This window comes from Phalacrocorax aristotelis, chromosome 1 (assembly GCF_949628215.1).
Source record: "Phalacrocorax aristotelis chromosome 1, bGulAri2.1, whole genome shotgun sequence".
In the NCBI taxonomy this organism is placed as follows: Eukaryota; Metazoa; Chordata; class Aves; order Suliformes; family Phalacrocoracidae; genus Phalacrocorax; species Phalacrocorax aristotelis.
In genome coordinates this window covers 216708849-216736693 of record NC_134276.1, presented here as the reverse complement: position 1 = coordinate 216736693, position 27845 = coordinate 216708849, and the positions used below count along the sequence as shown (strand labels likewise).

General features: G+C 45.1%; 1 protein-coding gene across 1 annotated transcript in view; it reads right to left on the bottom strand.

Moving 5' to 3' along the window:
- Positions 1–27845, bottom strand: part of EXOC4 (exocyst complex component 4) — a 426451-nt gene that overhangs the window by 116626 nt on the left and 281980 nt on the right. Inside the window, exon 11 of the mRNA XM_075081692.1 lies at positions 8157–8376. Coding sequence (XP_074937793.1) covers positions 8157–8376 — 220 coding nt within the window. The remainder of the gene's footprint in view (positions 1–8156; positions 8377–27845) is intronic.

Sequence of the window (27845 nt, the reverse complement as noted above, 5' to 3'; positions counted from 1 at the left end):
GCAATTCAGTCCCTGTCAGCAGATGTGTCAGAAACCATTACTTCTCTCCAGCTTGTCTACCAAAAATTCTTGCTGCAGAAAGATCAAAAGAGACAGCAGCCAGTCCACACCCTCCAACCCACCCTGAAAACACAAGGTTTGACCCCATTACAGCCAGGTTTCTCAGCACCAGTAGCTCAGGAGGTTGAGCTTTTCCATCCTGAAGCTCCTGGTTCCCAAGGGCATTCAGAGTGTTGGTCATCACTTTTGTTCAAATGCAGAGATTAAGGTTGGAAATACAGGACGAGAGGAAATGGTCTCAAGCTGCGTCAGGGGAGGTTTAGGTTGGAGATTAGGGAAAGTGCCTTCACTGCCAGAGTGGTCAGGCATTGGCACAGGCTGCCCAGAGAGGTGGGGGAGTCACCGTCCCTGGGGGGGTTCAAACAACACATAGACGTGGCACTTGGGGACATGGTTTAGGAGGTCTGGGGGTGTTGGGTTGGTGGTTGGACTTGATGATCCTAGAGGTCATTTCCAACCTTTATGATTCTATGATTCCACGAAATAGAGCTTTCCCAGCTCAGGTCATCTTCTAAAATAACCCAGTAGACGCAACCCTGAGCAAACAAAGCGAATGACGTGAATTGACCATGAAATAATAGCTCTTGGACCCTAGGAACAATGTTGGCTGATGCACTACAAAGACACAGATCCAGAGATAAAGCCTTGTTAGAAAGGCAGTCTTCAAACAGTAAGTTTTACCAATTAAATTAAATTATTGAAAAAACATTTAAGAATTACCAATCAAAAGCACAACGTATGCTAAGAGATACAAGACTGGGTGATCTCTTTTTATTAACTGGTCTGCTTTGCCCATAACATCTTTTGATTAGACACATAGGTATGATACATACCCTCCCCATGAACACTTTCACCTCTAGCACTGTCACAACCACTGTGGATAGACTGACCCCACGGAGGTATATTTTAATAACACCATAATAATTTAAACCGGAGATCAGCCATAACAAGATACAACCTCAGGTAGAAGTGTGAAGGCTGTGAAAGTGGTCCTTGGGCTAGTTATTCTGCTTCACACCTAATGGGCCTTAGGCAGATGCAAGAGCTGCGCTGTGTGTAGGCTTCACATTTCTAGAAGTAAAAATAGTATGTGATTTAAGTGAAGACTCCTGGTCTATTCTATAAATCATACGTGTGACATAATAAGGGACAGCAGCCAAAAATTCTAGGATCGGACAAAGCTCTCCAGTAGGAGAATAATGCAGAACTATTGCCCAGGGGATCTCCACCTCTGGAATTTTTCAAGACTCACCGAGACAAAGCCACAACTGACCTGATCTGGTGTTCACTGGACTTTGGTTCTGGGCCAGAGGTTTAGGCAGATGAGACTGACTTCCAGAGGTCTCTTCCAACTAACATCATGACAATCCTGTGATACTGGGTATGTAAATACTAAAAAAAAAGGTTATTAAAGAGCTGGAAATAACAGTAACCCATCACTTATGAAGTTCAAATCCAATTTGGGTTGGAATGGGCCAAAAATTGCTGTCATAAGACACATACTTGTTGAGGTGAACAAAACAAGTTGGTGGTCTCAGGTGGGAACATGATCAAAGACATTTGCACCCAATTCTCACTGCTTTCAGTCAAGACTTAGGCTTTTACTTTTCTCTGTAGTGTTAATTTCTAATAGAGCATGTTCCAGGTAGAGCAGCTGTGATACTACCAGCTCTCAAAAAGTTTGTTTAAATAGGAGAGAGGTTCTTACATGTTCTAGATAGAAACCACATGGCCAAGACCAGCTTGGTGTTGAGCCTCAGGTCACGAGAGATGGGGAATACAGCTTTGGATTTAGCCCTGAACAAACGAGGGTTATAGGGATTCTGGCTGACTCCAACGCAAGATTGCACCTACCTGTGGAAGAGATACCCAACGGCTGCAGGGATTACTAGGCTACAGAGACCTCAAATGTGTGACTGTTTCCTTCAGGTCAAATGTGAGTCACATCTGTGGGATGGTTTATGAAGCCTGACTTTGCTTTGCCAGATCCTTAGGGGAAGAAACTAATTCTGCCTGCAAGGTGTGCTGCTTCAATATGTCCATACGCAACTTGAAGCCGTCTCCTACCTAGGCTTTACTGAACGTGCATGTTAAACTTGATTTTTAAAATAAATTGAAGCACCGCCATAACAGTTTGCCTAAAGCTAGCAATTGCTTTTCTATAACTTACAGCTCCACAATCAGCCTCAGTGGAGAACTTACACATCTGCAGATGACTTACACGGGAACCTTGTAAAAGCTTCCACAAAAGGCAGTAACCACGCTAAATGATCCCCCCAGAGGAAAAATTATCTAAAGAAATATTGAAAGCGATAGGGAGAGTCAGACTCTCACGGAGAGATAATTTTGTCTCTCATTGCAAACTGACAAAGAGGATTCAGCTGGAAATTGAACCACAGACTCAGTTGGTGGGTCTTAACCTCTTGACGTTTCGGCTGTGCAATGGAAACAGATGCATCACACAAGCGATGAAAACATCTGCAAAGCACTTCATACTGTTTCAGACACCATGTCACTGCAAAAAAATAGAAATATGAAGACCAGAACCACAGGTGCTGCCTCAAAAGTCACCCTTGTCCTTGAATGGGAAAAACTCAATTGATCAGCCGTGCCTGTTCCTTAATGGATTTTCATCGTTGGAAGCCAGCCTGGAAAAAACAACTAATTTGTTTACTCTAATAAATAATAAGATCCACTCACTATCAAAGCATGCACCCATCACTGCTGGTAAGCCATTTCAGCGCCACTCACTGTGACCATTCTTCTTAATAACCAGTAATTTGTCGGGAAGAAAACATGCCAAAGCTACCAGTGATGTCTCCTCGGAAAGTCACAAGCGAGTGACTTCAGGCACGGGTTAAGCGCTGCGGGTGATGGGGTATTTAGCTCTAGCAAATCATTATCCTGCAAACACACTCTGACTTTTGAAGGGGTTCTTCCGCTGGATTTTCAGACACTGGAGCTTGGCCAGAAAACTACCAGGCCCATCATCTACAGAATACGGCTATAAGAAACAACTGTCACACTGATGCTCTTAATGAAAAATCCCGCTCTGCTGCTACGAGTGGGAAGATCAAAGCAACTCGCACTTGTTTCTTGCTGGATGGAGACAGGGCAACACATTTTTAAGGCCACTATTAGTAGTGACCACCTAGCTGGAAAGATTTATCACCTCGACATGAACTGAACAAGAACAGGCAATAAGAAGCTGTCGAGCTGCTTGTAGCCTAATTTAGTATTGATTTAAACAATTACAGCATGAAGTTTAACGCAGAATAATTCTGAGACAAATTAGTTTCATGGTTATTCAGCCACTCTGAAAAGGAAAGGGATTTACAATAGTTGAGATTTAAGGATGGAAGAATGGCAAACGACCATCCTCCCACTCGAACGTAATATTTACAAAGGACAGCTACAATTTCTTTTTTAAAGCATAATCTTTACAAAAATGGATGATTCATCTGTGAGGACCTGATGGCATGGGATGCTAGAAAACCTCTTATCTATAAGCTAATTCAGTTCAAACATGTGCTGATACTTATCAAAACGCAGCTATTATCAGCCTGTGCAGCAGGAACTGATAAATTCTTGAGTCGTGTTCAAATCACAGCGCCAGCTTCTGCCGCAGAAGCTTCAGAAAGATCTTCAGGGTAGAAAGGAGTGGGATGGTTGAACCCCGAACCCCTCCATGAATGACACAAGGCAGGGAAAATCACACAGCGCTGGGAGAGAGGTGCAAGGCTCATTCACGCGACACACTGTATTTTCATCGTCCCTATGAGGTGATGAGGGCAAAAATTTCAGGCTTCAGCACTGTCAATGTAGAAATAGCCTTTTTTTTCTTCTAATGTAAAAATCAATAAAATTATTTTAGGGAGCTATTTGGATGACTTAGTTCAAAGAGGCAGCAATTTTTCTTCTCTTTCACAAAATTACCCGTCTATAATGTCGGGAACAGGCAGACATTCTGACCATGTACATTCTGACCAAGAATAATTCCAGTTCAAAATGATTTCCATCCATTATGAGAAAGAAATTATAGGAACTGGATGAGAAAATTCCAAGCCATTCTGACTCTTCAACCCCAAATGAACTTTAAGAAAATACATTGATATTATGGAACACATTTTCATGGCTACAAATGAAGGCAAAATCCACAAAAATACATTATCGCATTAAGAATCCAAAACAAATTTGTAAGGTTAAGAGCCTTCATGGTCCTGCTCCAAAGCTTGCGTGTTAATATTATGATGAAGTATTTTTCTGCTCTCAGTAAGGTCAGACGCCTGCGCAGGCCAAGTTTGGCTTCTCACTCAGTTTAATTCTCATAGGAGAAAACAAAAGAAAGGCAAACAATACATACTGCAACATGGAATACACCTATTTATTTCCTGATCTCTCAAAACGAACTTCAAATAACATCTTCACCAGGCTCCTCAGACCGTGAGTAAGTAGAATTTCGCTTTCTATTGTAACTCACTGAGCATGAGGCAGCAGTGGCCAGGTGGCCAAGGAGGCCACCAGCCCCCGGGCTTGTGTCAGCACTGGTGTGGCCAGCAGGAGCCGGGCAGGGATGGGGCCCCTGTGCTCGGCCCTGGGGAGGCCCCACCTCGAATGCTGGGCTCAGGTTTGGGCCCCTCGGGACAAGAAGGCCCTGGAGGGGCTGGAGCGTGTCCAGAGAAGGGCAGCGGGGCTGGGGCAGGGTCTGGAGCACAAGTGTGCTGGGGGGCGGCTGAGGGGGCTGGGGGGGTTTAGCCTGGAGAAGAGGGGGCTGAGGGGAGCCCTTCTCGCTCTCTGCAGCTGCCTGAGAGGGGCTGGAGTGAGGGGGGGGTTGGTCTCTGCTCCCAAGTCACCAGTGATGGGACGAGAGGAAACGGCCTCAAGCTGCGTCAGGGGAGGTTTAGGTTGGAGATGAGGGAAAATGTCTTCCCTGCCAGAGGGGTCAGGGATTGGCACAGGCTGCCCAGAGAGGTGGGGGAGTCTCCATCCCTGGATGTATTTAAAGGAAGGGTAGATGCGGTACTTGAGGATATGGTTTAGTGGTGGGCTTGGCAGTGGTAGGTTAGCGGTTGGACTCGATGATCTTAAGGGTATTTTCCAACCTTAATGATTCTATGATTCTGTGATTCACAGGTTCAATTTTCAGATACTTTTTCTGTTGTGGAAACCAAACCTGCCCTAAAACTTATTTTTTTTAGCCCTGTCCTGAAAATCAAGTCTTCCGAGACTTCTATGTGTGTCACAGATTTGGCATGCTGCTTTTCTCCCCAGGCGCTTGCAACGGTGAGGCATCACCGGCGTAACTGCAAAATGAGGGCGTACTTTGTAATTTCTTCCCCAGCGCAGCCCCTCTCTGCTGTGCTCCTGCCAGCCCCGCTCAGCCAATGCATTTGAGTTCTTGATCCTACAAAACCTCTTCTGCTCTCGTTGAAGTTGTTTTCAATACTCTGCTCTTATTTCATGACCATTCCTGCTGCATTTTTACTATTTTTACTATTCACTACACATTACACCTGATCGGCACCGCAGCCCCAAGGGAAAAAAAAAAAGACAAACGCCATCAAATCCACCTTCAGCTCACGAGAGGACTTAACATGAGATATCCAGATGTAACCCACTCTCGGGCCAATGCCCTGCTCTCATCTTACGTGGTGCATGCTCCCAACATTGAGGCTGAAACAATGTTTACGTTGGTAATTATTTACAACGGGTCGTATTCCTTCACTTCTCGGTTTTGATAACTGGGTTTCTGAGAAGGTTGCTAAAGCTGTACCTTGGGGATGAAATAGTTCAGGGATGCTGTGCTGCTCCAAAACATCATGGAGATTTTCTAAACCATGTTAAGAAAATTTTCCCCTCCTTCTGAGGATGCCGGTTCCCTCCAAAGGCTTCTGAAAACTCTCTGCTGGAACCTAATTTTGCTTTCCCTCTGTAAGAACCATCCCACACCCACGGCACCCAGACAGACACAGTGTTAATGACCGTTAATGCGTGCAAAAATCCTAACGACTTCCCCCAAATAATAACAACAATAATAGTTCTTACTATTGTTGTACATCATCATAATACACATGTATTTTACAGATATAAACTAAGATAGAAAGTGGCCGTATAAACCCTGGGAGACGCATGCTGCTTCCTAAGAACACTCCAATATTATTCATCCCTGAACAGATGATTTTACAGATAAGAAGGAATAATTTAAAAGGATTAAAAGAGCTTGACCCAAATCACAGCAAGAGTCAGAGCTGACAGTCAGTTCACTCCTTTCAGGCCCAGGCAACACATATAATTCAGAATTTTTTGGGGGGCTTCCACACTGTCCTGTTACCCATGTAGTTGGGATGAGAACCGTGCTTGTTGCTATTATCACTACTCCACATTAGAGCTCAAAAAAGCTGTTTGAAAAGAGACTTGTCATAGAAATACTCTATCTTCAAAGCCAAATCTTTCAAATCTCTCTTATCTGGCTGAGGAAGCAATACAGCTGCCTTGCTGCAACAGCATCACATCAATCACAAACACGCTGCACTTGGGACGCGGCAGACCTCATCTTTCCTCCTCCTGGTAGTTTGGCATGTGTATTTAGTCTGATGACATGGCTCTGTGATTTGCAAGCATCCCCAGAACTTTTGGGGGAGGTACACATTACTGAAAATCTTGAAAATAAACTTCTATGGTAGGGGTTTCACAGAATCCCAGACTGGTGGGGCTGGCAGGGACCTCTGGAGCTCACCCCGTCCCACCCCCTGCTGGAGCAGGCACACCCAGAGCAGGGGCACAGGGCCGCGTCCAGGCGGGGGGTGAATGTCTCCAGGGAAGGGACCCCACAGCCTCTCTGGGCAGCCTGTGCCCCTGCTCTGGCACCCACACAGCAAAGGGGTTTGGCCTCATGTTCAGGTGGAACTTCCCGTGTTCCAGCTTGTGCCCGTTGCCCCTTGGCCTGGCGTTGGGCACCACTGAAAAGAGCCCGGCCCCATCCTCCTGACACCCACCCTTCAGGTATTTATAAGCACTGATGAGATCCCCCCTCAGCCTTCTCTTCTCCAGGCTGAACAAGCCCAGGTCTCTCAGCCTTTCCTCCCAAGGGAGATGCTCCAGCCCCTGATCCCCTTGGCAGCTCTGCGCTGGCCTTGCTCCAGCAGCTCCCTGCCCTTCTTGAACTGGGGGGCCCAGAACTGGACGCAGCCCTGCAGATGTGGCCTCGCTGGGGCAGAGCAGAGGGGGAGGAGAACCTCCCTCGCCCTGCTGGCCACAGTCCTTTTCATGCACCCCAGGACACCGCTGGCCTTCTTGGCCAAGTTTAGCGAAGCTGGTAACAATTTGTTGCGATGGCTACGAGGTGCTTTATGACCAACACATGCCTGACAAGATGCAAAGGTTGCTGTTAGCTTGACATATTTAGCAAGAGAAACACACCCTCTCGCTCGAGTAAAACATAAGAGCACCTAATGTATACCTACCTACCAGCATACAGAGACTGAACGAGGAAATAATAGACTAGCAATGACACTGGAAGAGATCGCAGTTACAGACTCAATATTTAGACAAACTTTGTGGGTCATATAATCACACAGTGGTTTGGCCTGGATGTGATCATCTAGTCCAACCCCCTGCCATGGGCAGGGACACCTTCCACTAGACCAGGTTGCTCAAAGCCCCGTCCAACCTGGCCTTGAGCACTTCTAGGGACAGGGCATCCACAGCTTCTCTGGGCAACCTGGGCCAGGGCCTCACCACACTCACAGTGAAGGACTTATTCCTAAAATCAAATCTAAATCCACTGTCTTTCCATTTAAAACCGTTACCCTTTATCCTGTCACTACAGGCCCTGATACAGAGTTGTCCCCCATCTTTCCTATAGCCCCCCTTTAAGCTGCTATAAGGTCTCCCCGGAGCCTTCTCTTCTCCAGGCTGAACAACCCCAAGTGTTTCAGTCTGTCCTCATAGGATAGATGTTCCATCCCTCTGATCATCTTTGTGGTCTCCTCTGGACCCGCTCGAGCAGGTCCATGTCTTTCCTCATTGGATATATAGCCAGGTCATGGCTCAACAGGGACAGTAAAGGATGCACTGGCCGTTCACTCAGCTCCTACCTGCAGAAGAGGCCGCTGCACACCGAGGATCTTCATGGTATCTGCATTAGCCAGAATTTTCAGGGGATCAGATGCCTTTGTGACACCTTCAATCTCTTTATTGATCTCAGCCAGGACCTGATTGAGGAAGATGTTCTTGATGTACATGGTGAGGAACTCGCGGAGCGGACACTGCTTGCTTGGGCCAAGCTCCATGGCGTGCTCTATCTCCTGGATAAATCTGGAAAACAGAAAGGGACGAATGCAATTAAATTAAGTTAAACCATGTAGTTACTCTGAATGTCTTAGCGTTGCCTTTGCCATTCCTACGTCTCAGAGCCAAGCGTCAGCGGTGGGGAATGACTAGACTGTGATGAGATGAGGCGCGAAGAGTAGGAAAAAAGGTCTACAAGGTAGCCTTCAAAAACGCCAACAGCTGGTGAGACGAAGACTCAACGCTGTAGAAGAACAAGCAAAACGGGGAATCGGTGAAAAACCACAACCTGGGCACGATTTGTGTTTATCAGTCCAAAAATCACTGACTGCTCTATTTGAGATGCACTGGAAAGATGTCTTTTTAAAAATAACACACACACCCCACCTAAAAAAAATACAGGATGCCAGAAATCCCTTTGAAAAGGCAAACTTCCTTCTGAGGTTGGTCACTCGATTCCCAGAGGTGGGTTCCCCATCTCTGAATTGAACAACAAGATATTCCAGCTTAAAGTCTAGACATATTGCTGAAAAAAGCAATGCATATGTATTGTGCTGATATCATACTGCATTATGTATGCCTGTATTATGCTATATTTTTATTATGCGTTAATTGTTTTACCCTAGAATCCCATTCCTGCGTACGCAGAACAGCATGCCGATTCTGGGAATATTTTAACACAAAATGTTTGCCATCTCTTCCTGCAAAATATCTTTATCTCAGTGATGCCATCTGTTTAACGCACAGGAGTTTCTTCTAGAAATTACTCTTCCTTTCAAAATGGTATGTATCAAAATAATTAGGAATTGAGTGTCAGGAGTCATAATGGATTGAGACATTCTGTCCGAGAAGGAGAAACATGTACGGTGTTTACACAGCCCTCTTCATCGATGCATGGAGACTGCCTTGCAACCTTTTATATTTTAATCTCACCCCTGGGCAGGCTGGGATTGTTTTTATCTTTGTTTTACACAGCAGCAGCAGAAGCAAGTGTTTGACCTTGGATCTCCCGATATACAAAGCAACACCCCCTGCCCTGAAAGGTGCCCTGAAAGGCACCTCTTCTTCACTAGGAAAGACCTTTTTTTGCATGAGACATCTCTAACAGTTGCAGCGCAGTTAGCATTTTTTAGAGAAGCCTTACCACCAACCACTCCCCCAAACACTTCAACGAGGTCTGCTTAATTGTCCGTAATTTCCTACCTCCACTTTCAGCACTCCAGGGGAGGCAGCTTCTCTTCAGAGGACTGACTGAGGAGCTCCTGTCAATTTTAGTAGCATGATTTCTTTCAAATCTGAACAATTTGCTCCCTAAAGTCTCTGCGCTGTTGGCTCCATCAGTCTAGACTGACACATTTGGGCCGATCCTGCTACTGCTTCCGCAGGGGAACCCATTTGCAGTTAAGTTTGAAGGTTGCCTCTCCTCCAAAGAGAGATGCTGCACGGAGAGAAGTGCAAAGGATGGCAGTTTTATTCCCTGGCTTTCACAGATCGATAATGCGAATCGGCTTTATCAAACGGGGAAACAGCGGAGTCATCTGGAAAGAGAGCAGAGATTCCACCACCGAGCTTATCTCTGAAATGACAGACCTAATGTCACCAGCTTGGAGCGACAACCACTGATGTCCTTAAGGGAACGTTGTCAAGGTTGATGGGACCGTATTAAACTAACTTGCTGTATCTTTTCATGTCTGCCAATAAATCTGCAATGTTCTCCACTCTTTCTTTATAAGCTTATTTACACTGCGCTCGCGATACTTAGAACTCTCAAAAATAAGTGAATTAATTCTTTTAATACCTGCCCCGTGCAGCCAAATACCACTGTACTTCTTTCAGATGGGAAAGGAGCAGCTTGAATCTGAAATAAGCAACTTCCAGTGAAGTGAAGGGAACAACTTTTAAGCTCTTTTAAAATCCAGCATATGCTTAAAATTGGCTAAACCAACGGAAAGGGAAGACAACTTTTAGAGGGAGAATGGCCACATACAAACTAGCAGCAAACTATTAGAGCTCAGATGTGCTGACCTGTGGCAATTCCTTACCCACAATAGCTTGATGGTGTTTCTAAGCGTTTCCTATACCAGAGACTAAATTGCTTGTGTGAGGCCGTAGGAAAGGTCAGTGACAGAAAAAGGTGTAATCAAGAATTTTTGATTCCCAGTACCTGGCATTAATCACCATTTCAGATCTCTCCTAAAGACCCGTGCCTTAAAGGCAAACTTTACCTTGATTAGAGTACTGGTTGACATGTTCTAATAGGTTTTAATTTCTTGGCATAAACAAGACAACAGTGCTCTGCTTAATACTGGTAAGGATCAAAAACGTATCCCTATTTCACTTGATACAAACCATAAAGTAATCACAGATTACGGGAAAGCTGTAGATAGCAATGACTCTGCGAGAGGGGATTTTATGAGGCTCAGCAACACTTGTGATAAAGAACATGTGGTCAAGAGCTTAGGAAAGCAGATTTAAATGAGGTATCGGGAAAAACTTATTAAGAATGAAACTCTGCATGGCATGGAGGACTAGAGGATGTGGATGAGAGACCTTAGGTTTGACTGTTCAAGGATAGCTTGATTAAATTATAATGGTAATGAAAAATAGACAATTTCTGAAGTCTTCATTAATCAAAAGATCTCGAGCAAAGGAAACAGAAACAGAGAAAAGGTAAAGAAGAACGTAGTATGGATGTCAGAGCATATCTTAGAGTAGGGAACAGCCCTAAGAGTTCAGAAATTTGATATTCCAATGGTACAAGTACGCCTTAGCACAGCCTAAAAGGACGACCAGCATCCGATTTGCTATGATCTGCTATGGTTCAAGGATGACCTCACCATGTCTTCACTGGTCAGGATAACTCCCACATCTGCTCTGCCAATGGAGCACCCGAGGCAGCCACTGTGCAGCTCCAACCTTGCCATGGTTCAGCCCCAGTCAGCAACTGAACACCACGCAGCCGCTCGCTCCCTGCCCCCACCCCTGTGGGATGGGGGAGAATATGGGAAGGGCCAAAGTAAGCAAACTAGTGGGTTGAGATAAGAACCGTTTAATAATTAAAATAAATCAGTAATAATAATATAATGAAAAGGAAAATAACGAGAGAGAAAGAGACAGGTGTGAAACCTTGGGAGGAGGGAAAAAAAAAACCCAAACAAGAAGCAATGCAATGGCTCACCATGCGTTGACCGACGCCACCAGTCCCCAAGCCAAGATCACTGCTTCCCCATGTCAACTCCTCCCAGTTAACATACTGGGCATGACACTACATGATATGGAATATCCCTTTGGCTAGTGTGGATCAGCTCTCTTGGATGTGCCTCCTCCCCTCCTGGCTTCTTGTGCCCCCGGCAGAGCACGGGAAGCTGGGAAAGTCCTTGACTAGTGTAAGCACTGCTCAGCAGCAACTAAAACATCGGTGTGTTATTGATATTGTTCTCATACTAAGTCCAAAACACAGCACTGTACCAGCTACAGTGAAGGAAATTAACTCTATCCCAGCTAAAACCATGACGAACCTTCATCCCACCAAGAGGAAATCCCCACTGAGCACACGAGCGGCCCAAGGAAGCCTCACAAGGCTCCAGATATAGATGTACGGCAGGTTTTCACCAAGAAACCTTCTAGCAGATTACTTCTGGCAACAGTGATGCACCCTACATGTTCTGCATTGAGGGGATGACTCAGAATGCCATTAAGAACAGATTAATCTTATGGAAGACATTAATTTTATGTATTTCTTAAGAGAATTAAGGACGCAAAGTCAAACAATGACAAGTTTGGAAATGCAAAGATTGAATTCGCCTTTGTCACCTTAATTTGGCCCGCCATGCATGACATTGCAGTATAATTTTTAACTACACAATGGCACACTATTGCTTTCATCAGCAGATCCTTGTCTTGTCTTAGGAACAGGATAGTCAGCGTTTGACAGCAAACGTCACAGCGTCGGGACCTTGCAACTCTCTGCCACGTCACTGGAGTAACACACACCAGCAGCCAATTGTCATCTGTGTGAATCAGTGTGACACCAACCAAGACGCTTCTGCTACGAAGTCCCACGGGGCTGCCTGCACCGCTTCCAAGATTCCTTCTTCCTGCCTTCTCATTTCTTCATGTGACTCTTGTTTGGAGGAATTTGGTCACCAGTTCTCTTATTTTGCTTCGTTCCCAAACCCACTTGTTCACCCTACGCTTCTCCTCTCCTCTTGGCGCCTACATCAGGAAGCATCTTACTCCAGGCAGCTGGAGCCCAGCGAGTACGGGAGCCCAAAAAATGTTGCGAGGGGAGGCGTTCCTTGGCTCAGGGACCAGCCCCTTTGCAAGGTCCTTGTCCTCAGCTTGGTCCTGGTTAGCTATGGGCAGAATCGTGCCCATCAGGAACTTCAACTGCTATAAACTCAAAGCCTTTTACGAAAGCATGAGCACTACACTTCTTAAAAGGTGTCTAACTAAGCCAAATTTCAGTGTACTTTCAGGGGAATGGCAAAAGGCGCACCCTTTACACAACAGTTTTCTTACTGAGAAATGTGAAGATGCAAATTCCCAGCCAAAGAAAAGGTCACCAGAATTTGCCAACACGTACTATGTATTTTTTCTTCTCATGCTCAGAAAGAACAAGTATTTTAGACACATTTTTCTAAAAAAAAAAAAAATCTAGCCCCAGTTGGCAATGAAAGACCAGCCAAATTACACAGAACTGAAAAAGAAGTTTTTGAAATGGTAAGTATTGGGTGGCATTAAAGACCTAACAGATATTCTCTGTTTTCTGCTTGGCAAACGCACACACACATACATTCACAGTCACACACTGTGCTATTTATTTATTTAAATTTCAAATACTGCTGGTTAATTTATTCAAACATTATTCAGTCTTTATAAAGAAAAAAAATGTTTAACAGCATCTAAAAAAAATATTCTAAGAGTACTTTCCAAAAACGTTCCCATTTTACTCACAGAAGCTATCCATGTAACTATTAAGTTGTCAAAAGAGCAATCTGACCCGTGGCTATCCCAGAGATCAACGTTTATGCCTCTGTGTGAACCGGGTACACGATCAGATATCACATTTTGGTCAACAACACACTTATACGAAACGCGTAAAAATCAAAGGGGAGAAAACTTTTTGGCATTTGAATAAAGCGGAGCATCAGAGAAGGTCTGGACGTGGTTCTTCAAATAGGTTTTGGACGTACCCGCACATGCGTAAATCCAAATGACCAAAAAAACCTCAATCAAAACCCACTGCGATGGTGAAAGGCTGTGTCACTGAGCCCTTTTATACCCTACTATTTTCTTTTTACTCTCCAAAGAGTGAAATCTGAGATATAGCTCACTGTAAAAAAGGGCCATAAAGAAGGCCTTGGAGGAACAGCTTCGATTCACTTTCCATTTGCTCTGATTATTCTACTCAAAAAAGAACCATTCAGTTGTAATTTAGTAGGGTTTCTGAAACAGTATCAACAACCGCATTTAAAATCATCTCTCACCGGCACACAAAAACTGAAGGAAACCCTATAAAGGTTAACACGCCGTGGGGTGTATTCTCTAAATGCGAGAGAATGAGCCACGTGGAACATTCAGGATAGAAAATTCCCCTAACGCTGAGCAATAACACTTATTTAACATAACCGCCGCATGTGTCACATCTGTAAAATGCAAAAATGCTTCCTCCGAATAAAAATGAAGAGCGAGGTGTGTCACCAGATTTTGGGTAATGGTCACCGTAGATAGCCCTGGTAATTGCCTGAAATTCTAAAAAGGCTCGAAGGCATGTCACTGCTCCAAAGGACACTTTTATGAGATGTCTGGCCAGGACGGAGTTCTCGAAGAGAGCAGACAGGAAAACATCCATAGAAATCTGCATCTTATCCTGAATTCAGAACCTGCATTTTCAAAATGACGCACGATTTTGAACTTGTTTTATCTTCCTATGAAAGCATTTGAGGTGATTTGCGGCTGCAGTTAAGCATTCCCCTTAGATAGAAAAGCACTTTCAGTAAAATGAAGTATCTTTTCGTAAATGACAGTCATTTGGATTAAAAGAGACAAAAAAAAAAGGCAAACCATTTTAGAAAATTTAATTCATTCTAACTCACAACTTAATGGGCTATGAGGACTGTCTTACCTAGGCTGAAAGTGTGTAATGAAACACATAAAGCCTAAAAAAGCTATACGGATTTATTTAGAAATCTACAACTTGCACCTTCCCGAGGCTTTCTTCTGTCTTCTTGTTATCAGATGTCTTCTAAAATATAATTAAAAGGAACCAAAGACATGTCATTGGAAGTGCATAACATCAACTACCCCTTTTTTAATGATGACGGTAATATTATCTGAAAATCCCTCCTCAAAAAAACAATGATTTACCAGCAAAAAAATAAAATATTCTGAAAGCTTAAGAAGATTTTTACAGCCATTCAGCCCAAATTTACATTTCAGCTTATTTCATTGTTGTATGATCCTAAACTGTTCCTTTCTCACTTAGTCATAAAACACCCAAGTACGTGGAACGAGCCCTTTGGTGAGCTTACGCAAAGTAGGGACATACCGATGAAACATCAGAAATCCTTTGAACTGGATACTGGTTACTGTCAGAACGGCAAATCCCGAACTGGGTGTTCAGACTCCATGCAATCAGAGAGACAATATCCAAGACTATACGATCTTGAAGGTTTGAAGACACATTCAAACTAGGAGAGGCACCTGGAAGATCCCAGGTTGGTCATTCCCCATCCAGACAGGCTGCCCACCCCAGCAGCGGGCGTTTTGGGAGAGGGTCAACAGAAGGGACAGCTAAAAATGATGTTCTCCTGCCGAGCTCTTTGATAACCAACAAGGTACAGCTCTGATTCCTAGTTTTCCACCCTTGTCATAACATTGCCAGGCAAAGAGGCGATTTCAACAACTATGCGCAACCGAACTGGTACCACTGCTCTTGAGCAATTACTTCAGTAAATTCAGCTCATGTAATGATCTAATTGGAATAAAACCTACTTCTCATCCATCCCACGGTCTGGTCCACCCCCTGACTCCTCTCTTCTCTGCCAAAGTGAGACCCACTGATGCTCCCGTACCAAATACACACGTACAGAATACAATAAATAAAGCTAAATTTAAAAATCCACTGCATCCCATAGACGAGAGATCGTTTGAAGGCCAATCAAATAGGTACGAAAGTAACAGAAAGCACATTATTTTGCCTAAAAACTTGACCACAAAGAATTATTTTGGCTACATTATCAGTTACCCCAGGTCTGATCTTTCACTGAGGAGCACACTGCTGATAAATATCGTGGCTATATGCAAGATAATCGAGCTGCTTCTGTACTAAGTACGTCCAAAGGGAGCTGTATGCAGGGGACAACAGCAGGAATAAAGGTTTAACCTCTTCTCTAGGTGACCCAAAATGTGATTAAAATTATAATTATAATAAAAAAGTGCAAACAGCTCTGGGACACTCAACGGAGATTTAGCTACGCTGAGTGCATCTAAAATCTTAGCAAAACCAGACAAAACCCCAGCAAATATCAGACAAAAAGCATTAAATTTCTGCTGTTTTGAAATATTATATAGCATAGAAAACATCCAGGCAGGTAACAACAATGGAAAATTACTACTGTTAACAGAACACACCAAGGTTTGGGTATTTTCCACTAAAATACCAAGGTTTTGGCTTAACACAAGTTACTGGCAGCACCAGCCACACTGGTGACCCCAACACCAAGCTGAGGTCGATGGGCTGTTTCGGGCAAGCGGCCAGATTCCACCGACTCTCCCCCTCACGGCAGCCCCTCCTCTACAAACAGAAATCCCCAAGCGAAAAAAGCCCGACTCCTTGATACAGCTCTTTCGCTTAGTGTAAAGGCTTCTGAGTATGTCCCCACAGAGCTGAGAGCTTTAGCGCCCCAAGTCCAGAACCTCTTTTTTTTAACAGTAGCTAAAAAATATGAACTATAAAGAATTGATTTCTGTGTTGGAGTTGCTCATCCATGAGATTGAGGTAAGAAATACCTCCTTCCCATGCAGGTATAATATAAAAAGAAGTATTTTGTTGCCACTGAGGTACCACAAACACCACACACACTGCAAAAAAAAGGAATTATAATTTAGCTACCATCTTCTGCTAAAAATGTTGCTTACTTAATGCTCACCTATCACCTGAAGAACACAAATTTCTGACTTAATGCAACTATCTTGGGACAGACCAGGTGCAATTTTGTCTCACGTCTCCAGAGAGGAATATTGGCTAGTATTTGGACAAGAAGACGTAGAGCCAGAAGTAATCCGATTTAAAGCTTCATAAATTATAGAAATGTGTATCTTATACCCTACAGGTCAGATGCCTCTCACCGAGCTGGAACCATGAGCGGCGGCAGCAGAACCACAGTGGATTTTTTTCAGGGAGGTTGAACCTTGGAGGCAAATTTTAATGTGTTAATTGCAACCTTTTCAACTGCGTAATTTGAACAGTACCCCACATTTCCGTTCCCCTTCTCGTGGCCTCAAAACTGTTTTTATTTGCTTTTGGGGCTGGAAGGAGCCTTTCAGTACTTAAAGGGGGACTATAGGAAGGATGGGGGCAATCTCTTTAGCAAGGCCTGTTGTGACAGGACAAGGGGTGATGGTTTTAAACTAAAGGAGGGGAGATTTAGACTGGAAATAAGGAAAAAAATTTTCACAGTGAGGGTGGTGAGACCCTAGCCCAGGTTGCCCCGAGAGGTGGTCGATGTCCCATCCCTGGAAACATCCCAGGCCAGGCTGGACGGGGCTCTGAGCGACCTGATCCAGTTGAAGATGTCCCTGCTCACGGCAGGGGGTTGGACGAGATGGCCTCTGAAGGTCCCTTCCCACCCAAACCATTCCGTGATTCTATGATCCTATGATTCATTAACACCCACCAGCAAGGGCATGAATGAAAACGTCCTGCTGTGACCCAGCTGAGCAGAGGTGATGTGGGTGCACCACCGCAAAGCCTCTTCCTCACTTTTCCTCGTCAGAGGTAAATCTCATCTACAGAAGTAACGATTCTCCCGACGAAGCTGGCGCGAGGTAACTCATGCATTGCAAAGAGTAGCAAGAGCCCGCCGATGGAAGGTTTCTGGTGCAGCGGTTGGGCTGATGCTCGCATCTCATGGTCTCTATCCTCTCATCTCTTGCGAGGGCAGGAGCGAGCTTCAAGAAACGCCTGCATTTCCATCCACTGCCAAACCTCAGCCAGGTGTGATTTTTCCAAAAGTGGTAAATCTGAAGGAGGAGCAGCCCAGAGTTTTGTGACCCTCTCGGAGAAGTTGAGTTTCAAAAGGAATAAAACAGCGTAACTTGGAGTCATTGCTGTGAAATGAAGGCTATGAAATGTGCATTGACAGCCCAGTCCTGGGCAAAACATGGGAAAACGTACAGTACAGACCACTGGAAGGGGGCTACATTACTTAAGAAATAGAAACTGGGTAGATTTTGAGCTTAGTTGAAAATCTGCAGAGGTAAAAACCAATCCATTGGCCTGTGAATTTACAGCAGTGAGAATCTAAGTTTATTCCCCTTCTATCTCTAGACACTGTTCTTGCAAAGATGTTTTTTCCCTTTCTGCAGATGAAACAGAGCAATTACCGGCGCCACAAATCTGCATATAGCATCTATTTGTCTAGAAGACCCATGAGCAGCTCCCCCTGAGAGCAGATGCTTCTTTCTGAAGGCAGGCACAAGAAGAGTAGCTCAAGCGTGAATCACATCGGCTTGTTCTGTTAATGTGGACGCACCCGAAATACAAATCACGAGTGCTACAGGAGAAGCAACACTAGACGCAGCTGTGGCAGCAGTCGCTGGCGGAGGTTCTGGGGATTCACCCCCCTGCCCATGAGCACTGGGAAGTACCTTGCACATGATGCAACCGGTCCGCTTTAGACCAAGGCAGCATCTCTATGTGGGCAAAATCACTTCCATCTGCTTGGTATGGAGACATGATCTCCAACGTTGAGTTATGGCTTATCAACCAAGCTGCGATAAGTGGTTGGAAGTGTCCTAATCCCTGTTTGACCTGGAATTAAAGCATGACCCATGGTTTACTTGGCATCCAGAAAGGGCCAAGAATACGCGTTTGATAGGCACTAAGTCATCGTTGCTTGGTTGTTGCAAGTGTACACCCAGACGCAGGAATCACTGTCAGTCCTCTCCTCACCTTGCCCTGTCCCCGATGCTGATGGCCCTTGATCTGCTTTCCATACCATTTTTCCACCCACGCTGTCGCTCTGCTTAAAAAGCGATCAGTAACATTGCTTTAGCAATGCATCACTTTTTATTACCGAGGCAGAATGACTGCTTGACATTTTGATTATTCACAATAACCAGCAAGCAAGAATCCTAACCGTGGGTGAAACCATGGCTGGGACATGGCTGAGCTGTGACGTGACTTTCAGCACCGATCTAAAATACACCCCAAGGAGCACATTTTAAGCACCAAGCATTAGAAGGCAATGCTTACTAACAAACACTGAGTAAAGAGAAAACTTGCCTGTCTTCTACAACCAAAATGCAGCTGTGGTTTGACCTCTTCATTTCGTTCTGAACTCCCAGCCCATAAAAATAGTGGACGGATCTGGGGCTTTGGAGCAATGTATTTATCCTACAAGGCGTACATCTCATCAGAGGAATCTATAAACTCACACCTTCACCCCGAGACCACCTCGATGTAAAGCAGAGCACGGTGGCTTCAGTACCTACAGCACAGTATGGGATGTAAAAGCAACGTACTCTGTGGCTCCTTGCAAGAGCCGTCCCTTGGCGTTGACCTGTCATCCCCCACCAGCAGACAAATCCCGTTTGCTCCACATCTTCGCAGAGGTCTTTTAGATCAAACCTGAAAAATTAGAGCTTTGTTCAGAGCCTAAAGACCCTCCGCAGCATACTTGTTAAGAGACAGCTTTTCACCCCACAGCACCGAGACAAAAACCTCTTCAGATGTCACCGTCGAGCAGTGGGTTACGTTGGCTCCCCTCCACGAGGCTGCATTTCGGCGGCTTTGCATGCGTAGCTACACACGCCAGCGGGTAACGCAGTCTCGTAACAGCCCAACCTACACGGGTGCTTTTGAGGGATGGCTTCTGCTTTTATTCTGCTCACCCCCTACAGACTCCCAACTACGCTGTGAGGCTTCTGAGTTCATTTTGAGAACAAATATAAAGTAGCTTTATTCCCTATATGCCGTGAACCTCCTTTTAATCCTTTTGAGCAGGTGCAGGTTCTTTACAACGTGAGGCTGGAAGCAGAAAACGTGTGGTCAAATGTTTTTGTCTCCTCCTAATTTGTTGAGGAACCCTTAGGGGCTGTTGGGGTATAAAGAGCCTCAGTTTCCCCATTACTGCAACAAACAATGGATGTTTGCAAAGAGATCCTCAAAACTGCAGAAGGGTTCGGTATCATTAAGATGCCAACAAACCCCACCTGCGCACATCCAGGTAAGGGGAGAATGTAAAATGCTGCACCTCCAGTGAATGGGGACAGCAGAGCTGTGATGCGCAGCTCAGCAGGCACGGCAACACGCTTCACCTCCAGCCTGACACACAGCTCTCATGAGCTAGTACTTTATCATTTGTCACTGAATAAATGAATAAATATTATTTTATGTGTTTTAAGTTCATACCGAACTGAGCAAACACAGCTCCTGTAACCATCCACCCCTTTGCTCTTCTGAAGCCGCACCACCACATTTCTCCGCTCCAGTCCCTGAAACCGTAAGCTTCTAACCCAAAACCAGACTGACGCTGAGCAAAGCCTGCCAGTTGCCTCCAAGTTACAAGACTGCTTCATGATGGAGATGATAATCCAAAATGACCACTGAACTAAATTACCCACCGTCGATCCATTTGTAATTTAAATCCAATCCCGCAGAAGCCAGAAGATAAATGTACTAACCATGGCCAATCAATCTCTCTCTATAAAAGTTTTGTGATGTATTTATTTTACGTGAACCCAGGGCACGCGTACGCTCAGAGGCATTTTCTGCCCATGAGACGAAGTCAAACCTATGGGATCGCACCACTTCTTCCATTTTTAACTTACTATAGAAGTAAGAGCAATGTTTTACTTCCCATGAAACTACAGCAGGTGATTTCACTACTACTGACGCATTCGGCACTGTGCAAGGTAGAAAATACATACAGCCTTGCTTAAAAAGCATTATAATTTTAAAGAATCTTGACAGGCAATTCTAAATGAATTCCTCCCTACCGCATAGAAAAATTGTAGGGCTTCATTCAATGTGTACAAACCACTTTAGCATCCTGCGTCGATAAAGATGTTAGCAGAACCTATGTCACCCTATTACAAAAAGTGATCTGAAATATCAGGTTCACTAACTTCAGCTTTTTGTATTATTTTTGTATTATTTTGTATTATTAAATCCTATTTCCTTTAGTGCCATACCAAACTCAATTTGCTGACCACCACTGAAATGTAACAACACCTCCCCTCAACTTCACACTCTCTCCTGAGCACAACAGCTCTATAAACATTAACTTTCTATTCGTATTATTTTTAAATCTTATCTGGCGGCACATTCTTCCTGCTCAAACCCCACAGCTCTCAATCTGGCCCCTGTAAAAAGCAACATATGCTGACTATAAATCTTTAAAATGGCTCTATTAATAGGGTAGCTGTGGTGACAGCTTTATAAATGGGCACCATCTTTATGCAAACTGTTTTTTATTAGATTGCATTATAATGATTTGTAATAGAAATGCAAGGATGGCTTTGGAGCGGACGGCGGTCAGGCACAACCCCGACCAGCCAGCGGTTTCGAAGCCCGTGAATTTGGTGTGGCAGATTGTGCGTGCTTAAAACAACAGACACTATCAGATTAGCTTTGCCATACCTCTCTGCTCCTCTGCTTTTCCCAGTCTGATAGCAAACAGCCTAATAACTGGCTCTGTGTCTGTCAATCCAATTACCTCCATTTTGCTATGTGCTGACACTCCATTAAATAAGCAGACAGATGGCGCGATCTTTCATTATCATCCGACTGACTGATTAAGCCTCCGGTGTGTGGACAGGGGTAGGGCCAATCAGTTAAATCAGGGATTACTCCAAAAAAACACATTAGGGCAAACGAAAAGCCCAAACCAAGAGATTGTAACTCCAGCGCCCACCACGGGGATGCCCTGGAACACTTGATGGAGCTACTGCCTCCAGGAGCACACAGGGCCAACTTTAGCTGTCCTGCTATAGACACCTAACTTAGGCTTTGCAACACCGTGGCGTCTACAGAGAAGGGCTGATGAGTGATTCTGGCTGTCCTCTCTGCAGCAGTCGGCTTTCCTTTTAGTCAGTGTGGAGAAATGGCCAGGAGGTGCAGTTCACCCAGCAGCTGTAGGACAGTAACATCCCACAGGCCTGTGTCCTTGCAAGTATTTGGGAAATGCAGTTCCAAGGATAGCCCTGCTCTCTTCACATGCCTAGACCACTTCCATCTTACAGTAGGAAATAAGACATGGTTAGCCCAGAAATCTGTGGCAGAGCATTAAGTCCCTCTATCCCAGTCAATGTCAAGTTCGTCCCTTAACACTCCTTTTCACTTTTTAATCCCGTTCCCAATGCTGCCAAAGATATGGCCCTGAAACACAGCACATGGAGCAGAAGAACATAGGTCCTGGATCACTTCCATATACCTTCTTGCCTGGCTTGGGAAGCTGGATGGGACAATATTTGGCTAATCAAGGAAGTTGCTCTGTGTTTCAGTCAGACTCAAATTCATCCATGGTGAAAGTCTACTCACATACCACAGAATATTAGTGTTAGTAAAAGAGGTGGATTTATAAGTAAGGAAACTGAGGCAAAGAGTAGCCACTGCTGGACACCCAGGAACAGGATCTGCACACCCAGGAACAGGACATATGTGTACAACAGGCCTAAAAGCGAGAACATAAAAGCCTTCTAAAGGTCACAGCGTCTCCATAGCCAAGCCATGGGCAGACCCAAGAAACACACAGACGACCCAATGGTCAGATCTATTAATGAGGGAACCGGCTAGACCCATGCTGCAACGACTTGGGTTCCTCTTTTGCCTTCCTCATCACTGAGGTTAACAACTCAGTTTGGCAGGATCTTGAGACTCCCGACCATCCCAGTATGAACAGCAATGCCCAGAGGGCACCCGGACCCATAAATGCACAGTTGTAGCCAACGGGGGGAGGCTGCACTAGGAGGGATGCATTAATGTGCTGAGCCACTATAAGCAGTCAACTTTAGAGCTCTTTAATGAGGATAACGATTTTGTGGTGTCAGTTTGAGAAGAAAAGCATAGTCATTAAGAACCTCATCATCTTTCCTAAATTATTCTGTTCCTTACTGATTAGGGAGTAACTATATTCTGCAGTAAGCCCATCTCTGCCTATTCTTTCCCTTTTCTGAGGACAAACACGGAATGCCTAGGGCCATGTCAAAATTAGGAGCAACGAGTAAACAAATACAAAGCCTGCTTTGAAGATTCTTGTTCCTTAGCAGCCTGTCATAATGAATACCTGTTGCTCTGCAAAGAGAATTGAGAAGTAGGGAAAGATGTTGGTTTGAGAGCCCCAGGGAGAGAATTTATTGACCTCCAATGAAAAGATGTGCTAGCACCTCTGATACCCCCACCGGCTGACCCAGGGGGTCCTCCGAGGAGATTTCAGGTGCTATAGTTAATTCAGCTCCTGATATTTGGCAATTATGGGATCAAATAATGCAAATCAAGGATATTTTTTCGCCATGTGTGCAAGTAGCCTACAGCAAACGGAACGGGATCCCTCCTGATTTTCACACAGAGCAGAATTGACCTGAGATGTTCTTGAGTTGGGCTGGGTTTTAACCATACTCAGTCATACTAAAATTATAAGACAAGAATATGCACGATGCAATTCACTTCAAGACACCCAGGTAAGCAAGCACACAATCAGAGTACAATCTGAGTGCAATTACAGAATGACAGAATCCCAGACTGGTGGGGGCTGGCAGGGACCTCTGGAGCTCACCCCGTCCCACCCCCTGCTGGAGCAGGCACCCCCAGAGCAGGGGCACAGGGCCGCGTCCAGGCGGGGGGTGAATGTCTCCAGGGAAGGGACCCCACAGCCTCTCTGGGCAGCCTGTGCCCCTGCTCTGGCACCCGCACAGCAAAGGGGTTTGTCCTCATGTTCAGGTGGAACTTCCCGTGTTCCAGCTTGTGCCCGTTGCCCCTTGGCCTGGCCTTGGGCACCACTGAAAAGAGCCCGGCCCCATCCTCCTGACACCCGCCCTTCAGGTATTTATAAGCACTGATGAGATCCCCCCTCAGCCTTCTCTTCTCCAGGCTGAACAAGCCCAGGTCTCTCAGCCTTTCCTCACAAGGGAGATGCTCCAGCCCCTGAGCACCTTGGCAGCTCTGCGCTGGCCTTGCTCCAGCAGTTCCCTGCCCTTCTTGAACTGGGGGGCCCAGAACTGGCCGCAGCCCTGCAGGTGTGGCCTCGCTGGGGCAGAGCAGAGGGGGAGGAGAACCTCCCTCGCCCTGCTGGCCACACTCCTTTTCATGCACCCCAGGACACCGTTGGCCTCCTTGGCCCCAAGGGCCCGGTGCTGGCTCAGGGTCACCTCGCTGCCCCCCAGGGCCTTCTCAGCAGAGCCGCTCTCCAGTAGTTCAGCCCCCGATTACTTTACTTTCTCACTGATCTCGGGCATGCAACACCACAGAGGAAACCTTGGCAGCTTTCATGCCATGGATCTGGCACCTGATGTCACTGTGTCCATGCTGCTGAGTTACAGCTGTTTGCACAGGGACGCAATGATCCTCTATATAAAGAGTCGCCTGTGTAAAGATACTGCGCTTTTGAAATCTAGATTACAAATCAAGCCAGGCGATGTTAAGCTACACACAGTTTCAGCCTAATCACGTTCATTAGTAAGTTGGCAAGTAAAACCTAACTCAGTTGGGGCACGCTAATATTGCTATTTAGGAAGGCAAGAAAGAGTGATCAAAGAACCAGCTGTGCTCCAGGCTCCAGATGTTAATCAGGGCACACCTTGTCTACAGAGCCAGAGCTGCATAGAAAGAAATGAGGGAAAGTTTACCATATGCCCTTGAAGGTATTTACGGCAGGGAAATGACACCACAGTTTCAGTAGCCACCACTGTTTCTCGGAAGGGCTGAGATGAGGCTCAGTGGGCTCATTTTACAAGGAGAGATGCTTGCAGAATGTGTTTGGGGAAAACAGAAACAGCTTCCAGAGTAAATACAGATGAAGAGGAGGTCTCTGAATTGCCTCTGATCATCCACCTCATTGGGCATGCAGGGCCTGGTCCAAGCTAATGAGGAAAATGAATTTGCGCCATAACGGACCTGAGCAACAATGCTGTGCTACTGGAGACAGCAAATTCGCACAAATTGGATGCTGTACCTTATTAAGGATCTCATTCCTCTTCTCAAAAGAGTGAGGGCACTTGCTCCAACGTCCTCAACAAATTCCGACACCAGGATTTACGTTCTTCCAAATTAAACTAACCAGTTAAACCAATTCTCTGTGTAGTCCCATTTGCCTACGACAGTTTTTTCAACTCCTGATCTTAAAAACTGAAATGAGGAATTACTGACAGATGCTGTCTTCTATTACCTAGACAGTGGGTTTCTGCCCACAGAGTGATCCTTATAAAACACACATAATAACTTAATAAAGTGAGTGAAGTTGCTGTAAAACACAGCATAAATATATAAGGGCTGTATTGCCATTGGGAGAACTATTTTCTGACCCTGGTACACGTCATTTTATGTTCACGCGTGTCTCGGTTTTATTATCCTATAATTACTTTGCCCAGATGAGCAAAGCATTCTCTTCCGTAAACATATAATTTTATAAAATGGGGCTGTAAGAACGGTCTAAGGCACGCTACGACTCTTGATTACAGACTATCGAATCGAAGGACCCACGTTTTAGAGCGAGACTAAATTATCTTTAAACACAGACGCAGAACAGAACTGAATGCAGCGTATCAACTCGACACGCTCCTTACCACGCTCACAAATCAGGGCTGGAAGAGGCCAGTAAAATGTTGCTGAGGTTGTAGAGCCCTTCCACCCCACAACACGGACGCAAACTGCCCGGCAGTGCTAACGGTGGCTCCGGCAACGACTTCGTCCTCCCACTACCATAAATCAATGCTTGCAAGTGCACAGGTTAAATAATTTTCAATGGCATAAGGTGACGCGAACTGTGCTTCCCTGCATCTGTGAGGTCTCCTACGACATTATGCATTGAAAGAGGGACTCTCCTCTGAAACGTGCATAAAATTACAGCAAGGATGGGGAAACTCCCGTTTATGACTGCATGGGAATTACACTAATTAAGGATATGTAACAGATGGGCTGCCATAACAGGTTTTCATCCCTGGTGATCCCACCCTGCCCTGCCAGCCAGCACCACTCCAGCTGAAATGGGATGGCAGCCTTCTGGTACCTCATCTTCCCAGCGAGAAAGTGTACTGCGATGGGCTGTAGTGTTACACTCAAAATCTTATTATTTGCCAAGGGGACGTACCACGGGCACAGAGCCAGGAAGCTGTTGGCCTAATTAACTCTTAACTGTCTATCAAAAGACAGCGAAGAGTTCTTAATAGTTCTTATTAGTCCGGTTAGAGTAACACTAAGACAGGGTCAACGCAAAGCTGGTGGCCTTCTGCTAGGGATGGCAAACCCCACACATGTATGGGGCTACGAGGATGTTTCTTACAGCAATAGCGGCAGGCGTTCTCCCAGCCTGAATTCGAAAGTCACCCTGTAAATAAAGCCTCATGTTTGTGTTTATATTCCTCCGAGGCATGACAACTCTTGGAGCAAGTCTTACAAGCCTGGGGAGATGAAACAGGTGGAAAAAAAATACTGAGAACCATGAAGACATCATTCAGCAGAAATCTTACAGATTATGGCTATGTTTTTCTGATACAAAATCCTAGCTTTGTGGCTACCTGTGTTGTAAATTGTGCTCAGCTCCCACACATTCCCTTCTTGCAACTCTCCCATTTTTTTTCAATCACCAAAAAGAGGTAAAAATGTGACTACAACTACAAAAAATGAAGCAATGCAGATCCTGCAGCTTCAAGGATGGGATGGATGTTGCAGCAGCTTTATTTTGGATTTTTTTCCACAATTTTTTTTTCCTGCATTGTAAAAATTGCACCAGGAATCAGGAACCTAATACTTGTCCTAACTCAGCCAGCCTGTGTTAATCATTTCAGTCCTCTGCATTTCATCTTCTTCCTCTAACAAGTAGTGTGAATAGCGCTCGAATGGTGTGAATAATTTATTATTATTTCAAGTTTATTATTATGCTGAATTATTCTATACCAATATAATGGTACATTATTATATACCAAATTTATTCTGATAAATATGCAGAATATACTCATTTTTAGGCGTCATGTACAAGACAACTTAAAGGAGCTCCAAAGTACCTAAAAACTGCTTTCTGAGAATGAAACTCTCTAGGCAAAACATCACAAACTAAAACGTCCTAAATCATCATTTCCATTTGAAAATATATATGTTAAAGCAGTCTAACGGTGAAATCCTGACATGGAAAGCTGTATTCGAGAAGATGGCATTTGCACTTCATCCTCTGCAGCTGTAAGTCTTACCATACTGCAAAAACATCCAGGAATTCATTCTTGTAGCCCAAAGAGCCAGATGATCAGCATCGATAATTCGGCTCCTCTTTATCCCACTACAGCTGGACAGATGAGAAACTTTCCCTACATTCCTGTGCCAGCACACATCACCCATGACCTGAAGAGGACACCTTTTGGGTGAACATATATTCCAGGCTTCAGGAACAGTCCATGGACCTCCCTGCTAAAACTCTCCACTGGGGGCAGTTGCAGTCTCTCTTGGCTTAAGTTGCCTTAAGCCAAGCCTTTCCTTTGTGCTTCTCCAGTGTTCCCTTTTTGGATTCCTTATGTCCACACTGGAAGACCTATTTCTCCTGCCTGGAAGTCTTGCTTACCACCGCTGCAGTAATAACCAAGCGCTCATGGCTGCTGTTGCTTGATCTAGCACAATACAGCGGCCAGGGTGGGATTGCTCGCAGTGCAGAGGAGCAGTATCAGATTTACGAGCTGTATTAGCAAAACACTTGTTCTTTAGCCAGTTGGCCAAACTGCCTCGTACCAAGCCAAGTCTTCCGGGACGTTCAGTGTCAGCACTGGTTTAACACAAATGGGGTGTTACCGCCTGCCAGGGGCTGGTGGTGCTCGTTCGTCAGCAAGTCGAGAGACAGTAAAGAAGCAGCAAGAGGGAATGGAGCAGAGGACAGGATCTTGTGTTAGCAGCTGTATGCTACACTGAAGCATTAACTTACGACTTAAACATTCATGTAAACACGGAAAAAGAGACCACAGAATCATAGAACAGTTTAGGTTGGAAGGGACCTTTAAAGACCATCTACTTCCAACCCCACTGCTGCAGGCAGGGACATCAGACGAGTGCTGTCCCTGTACTAGAGAGGCTC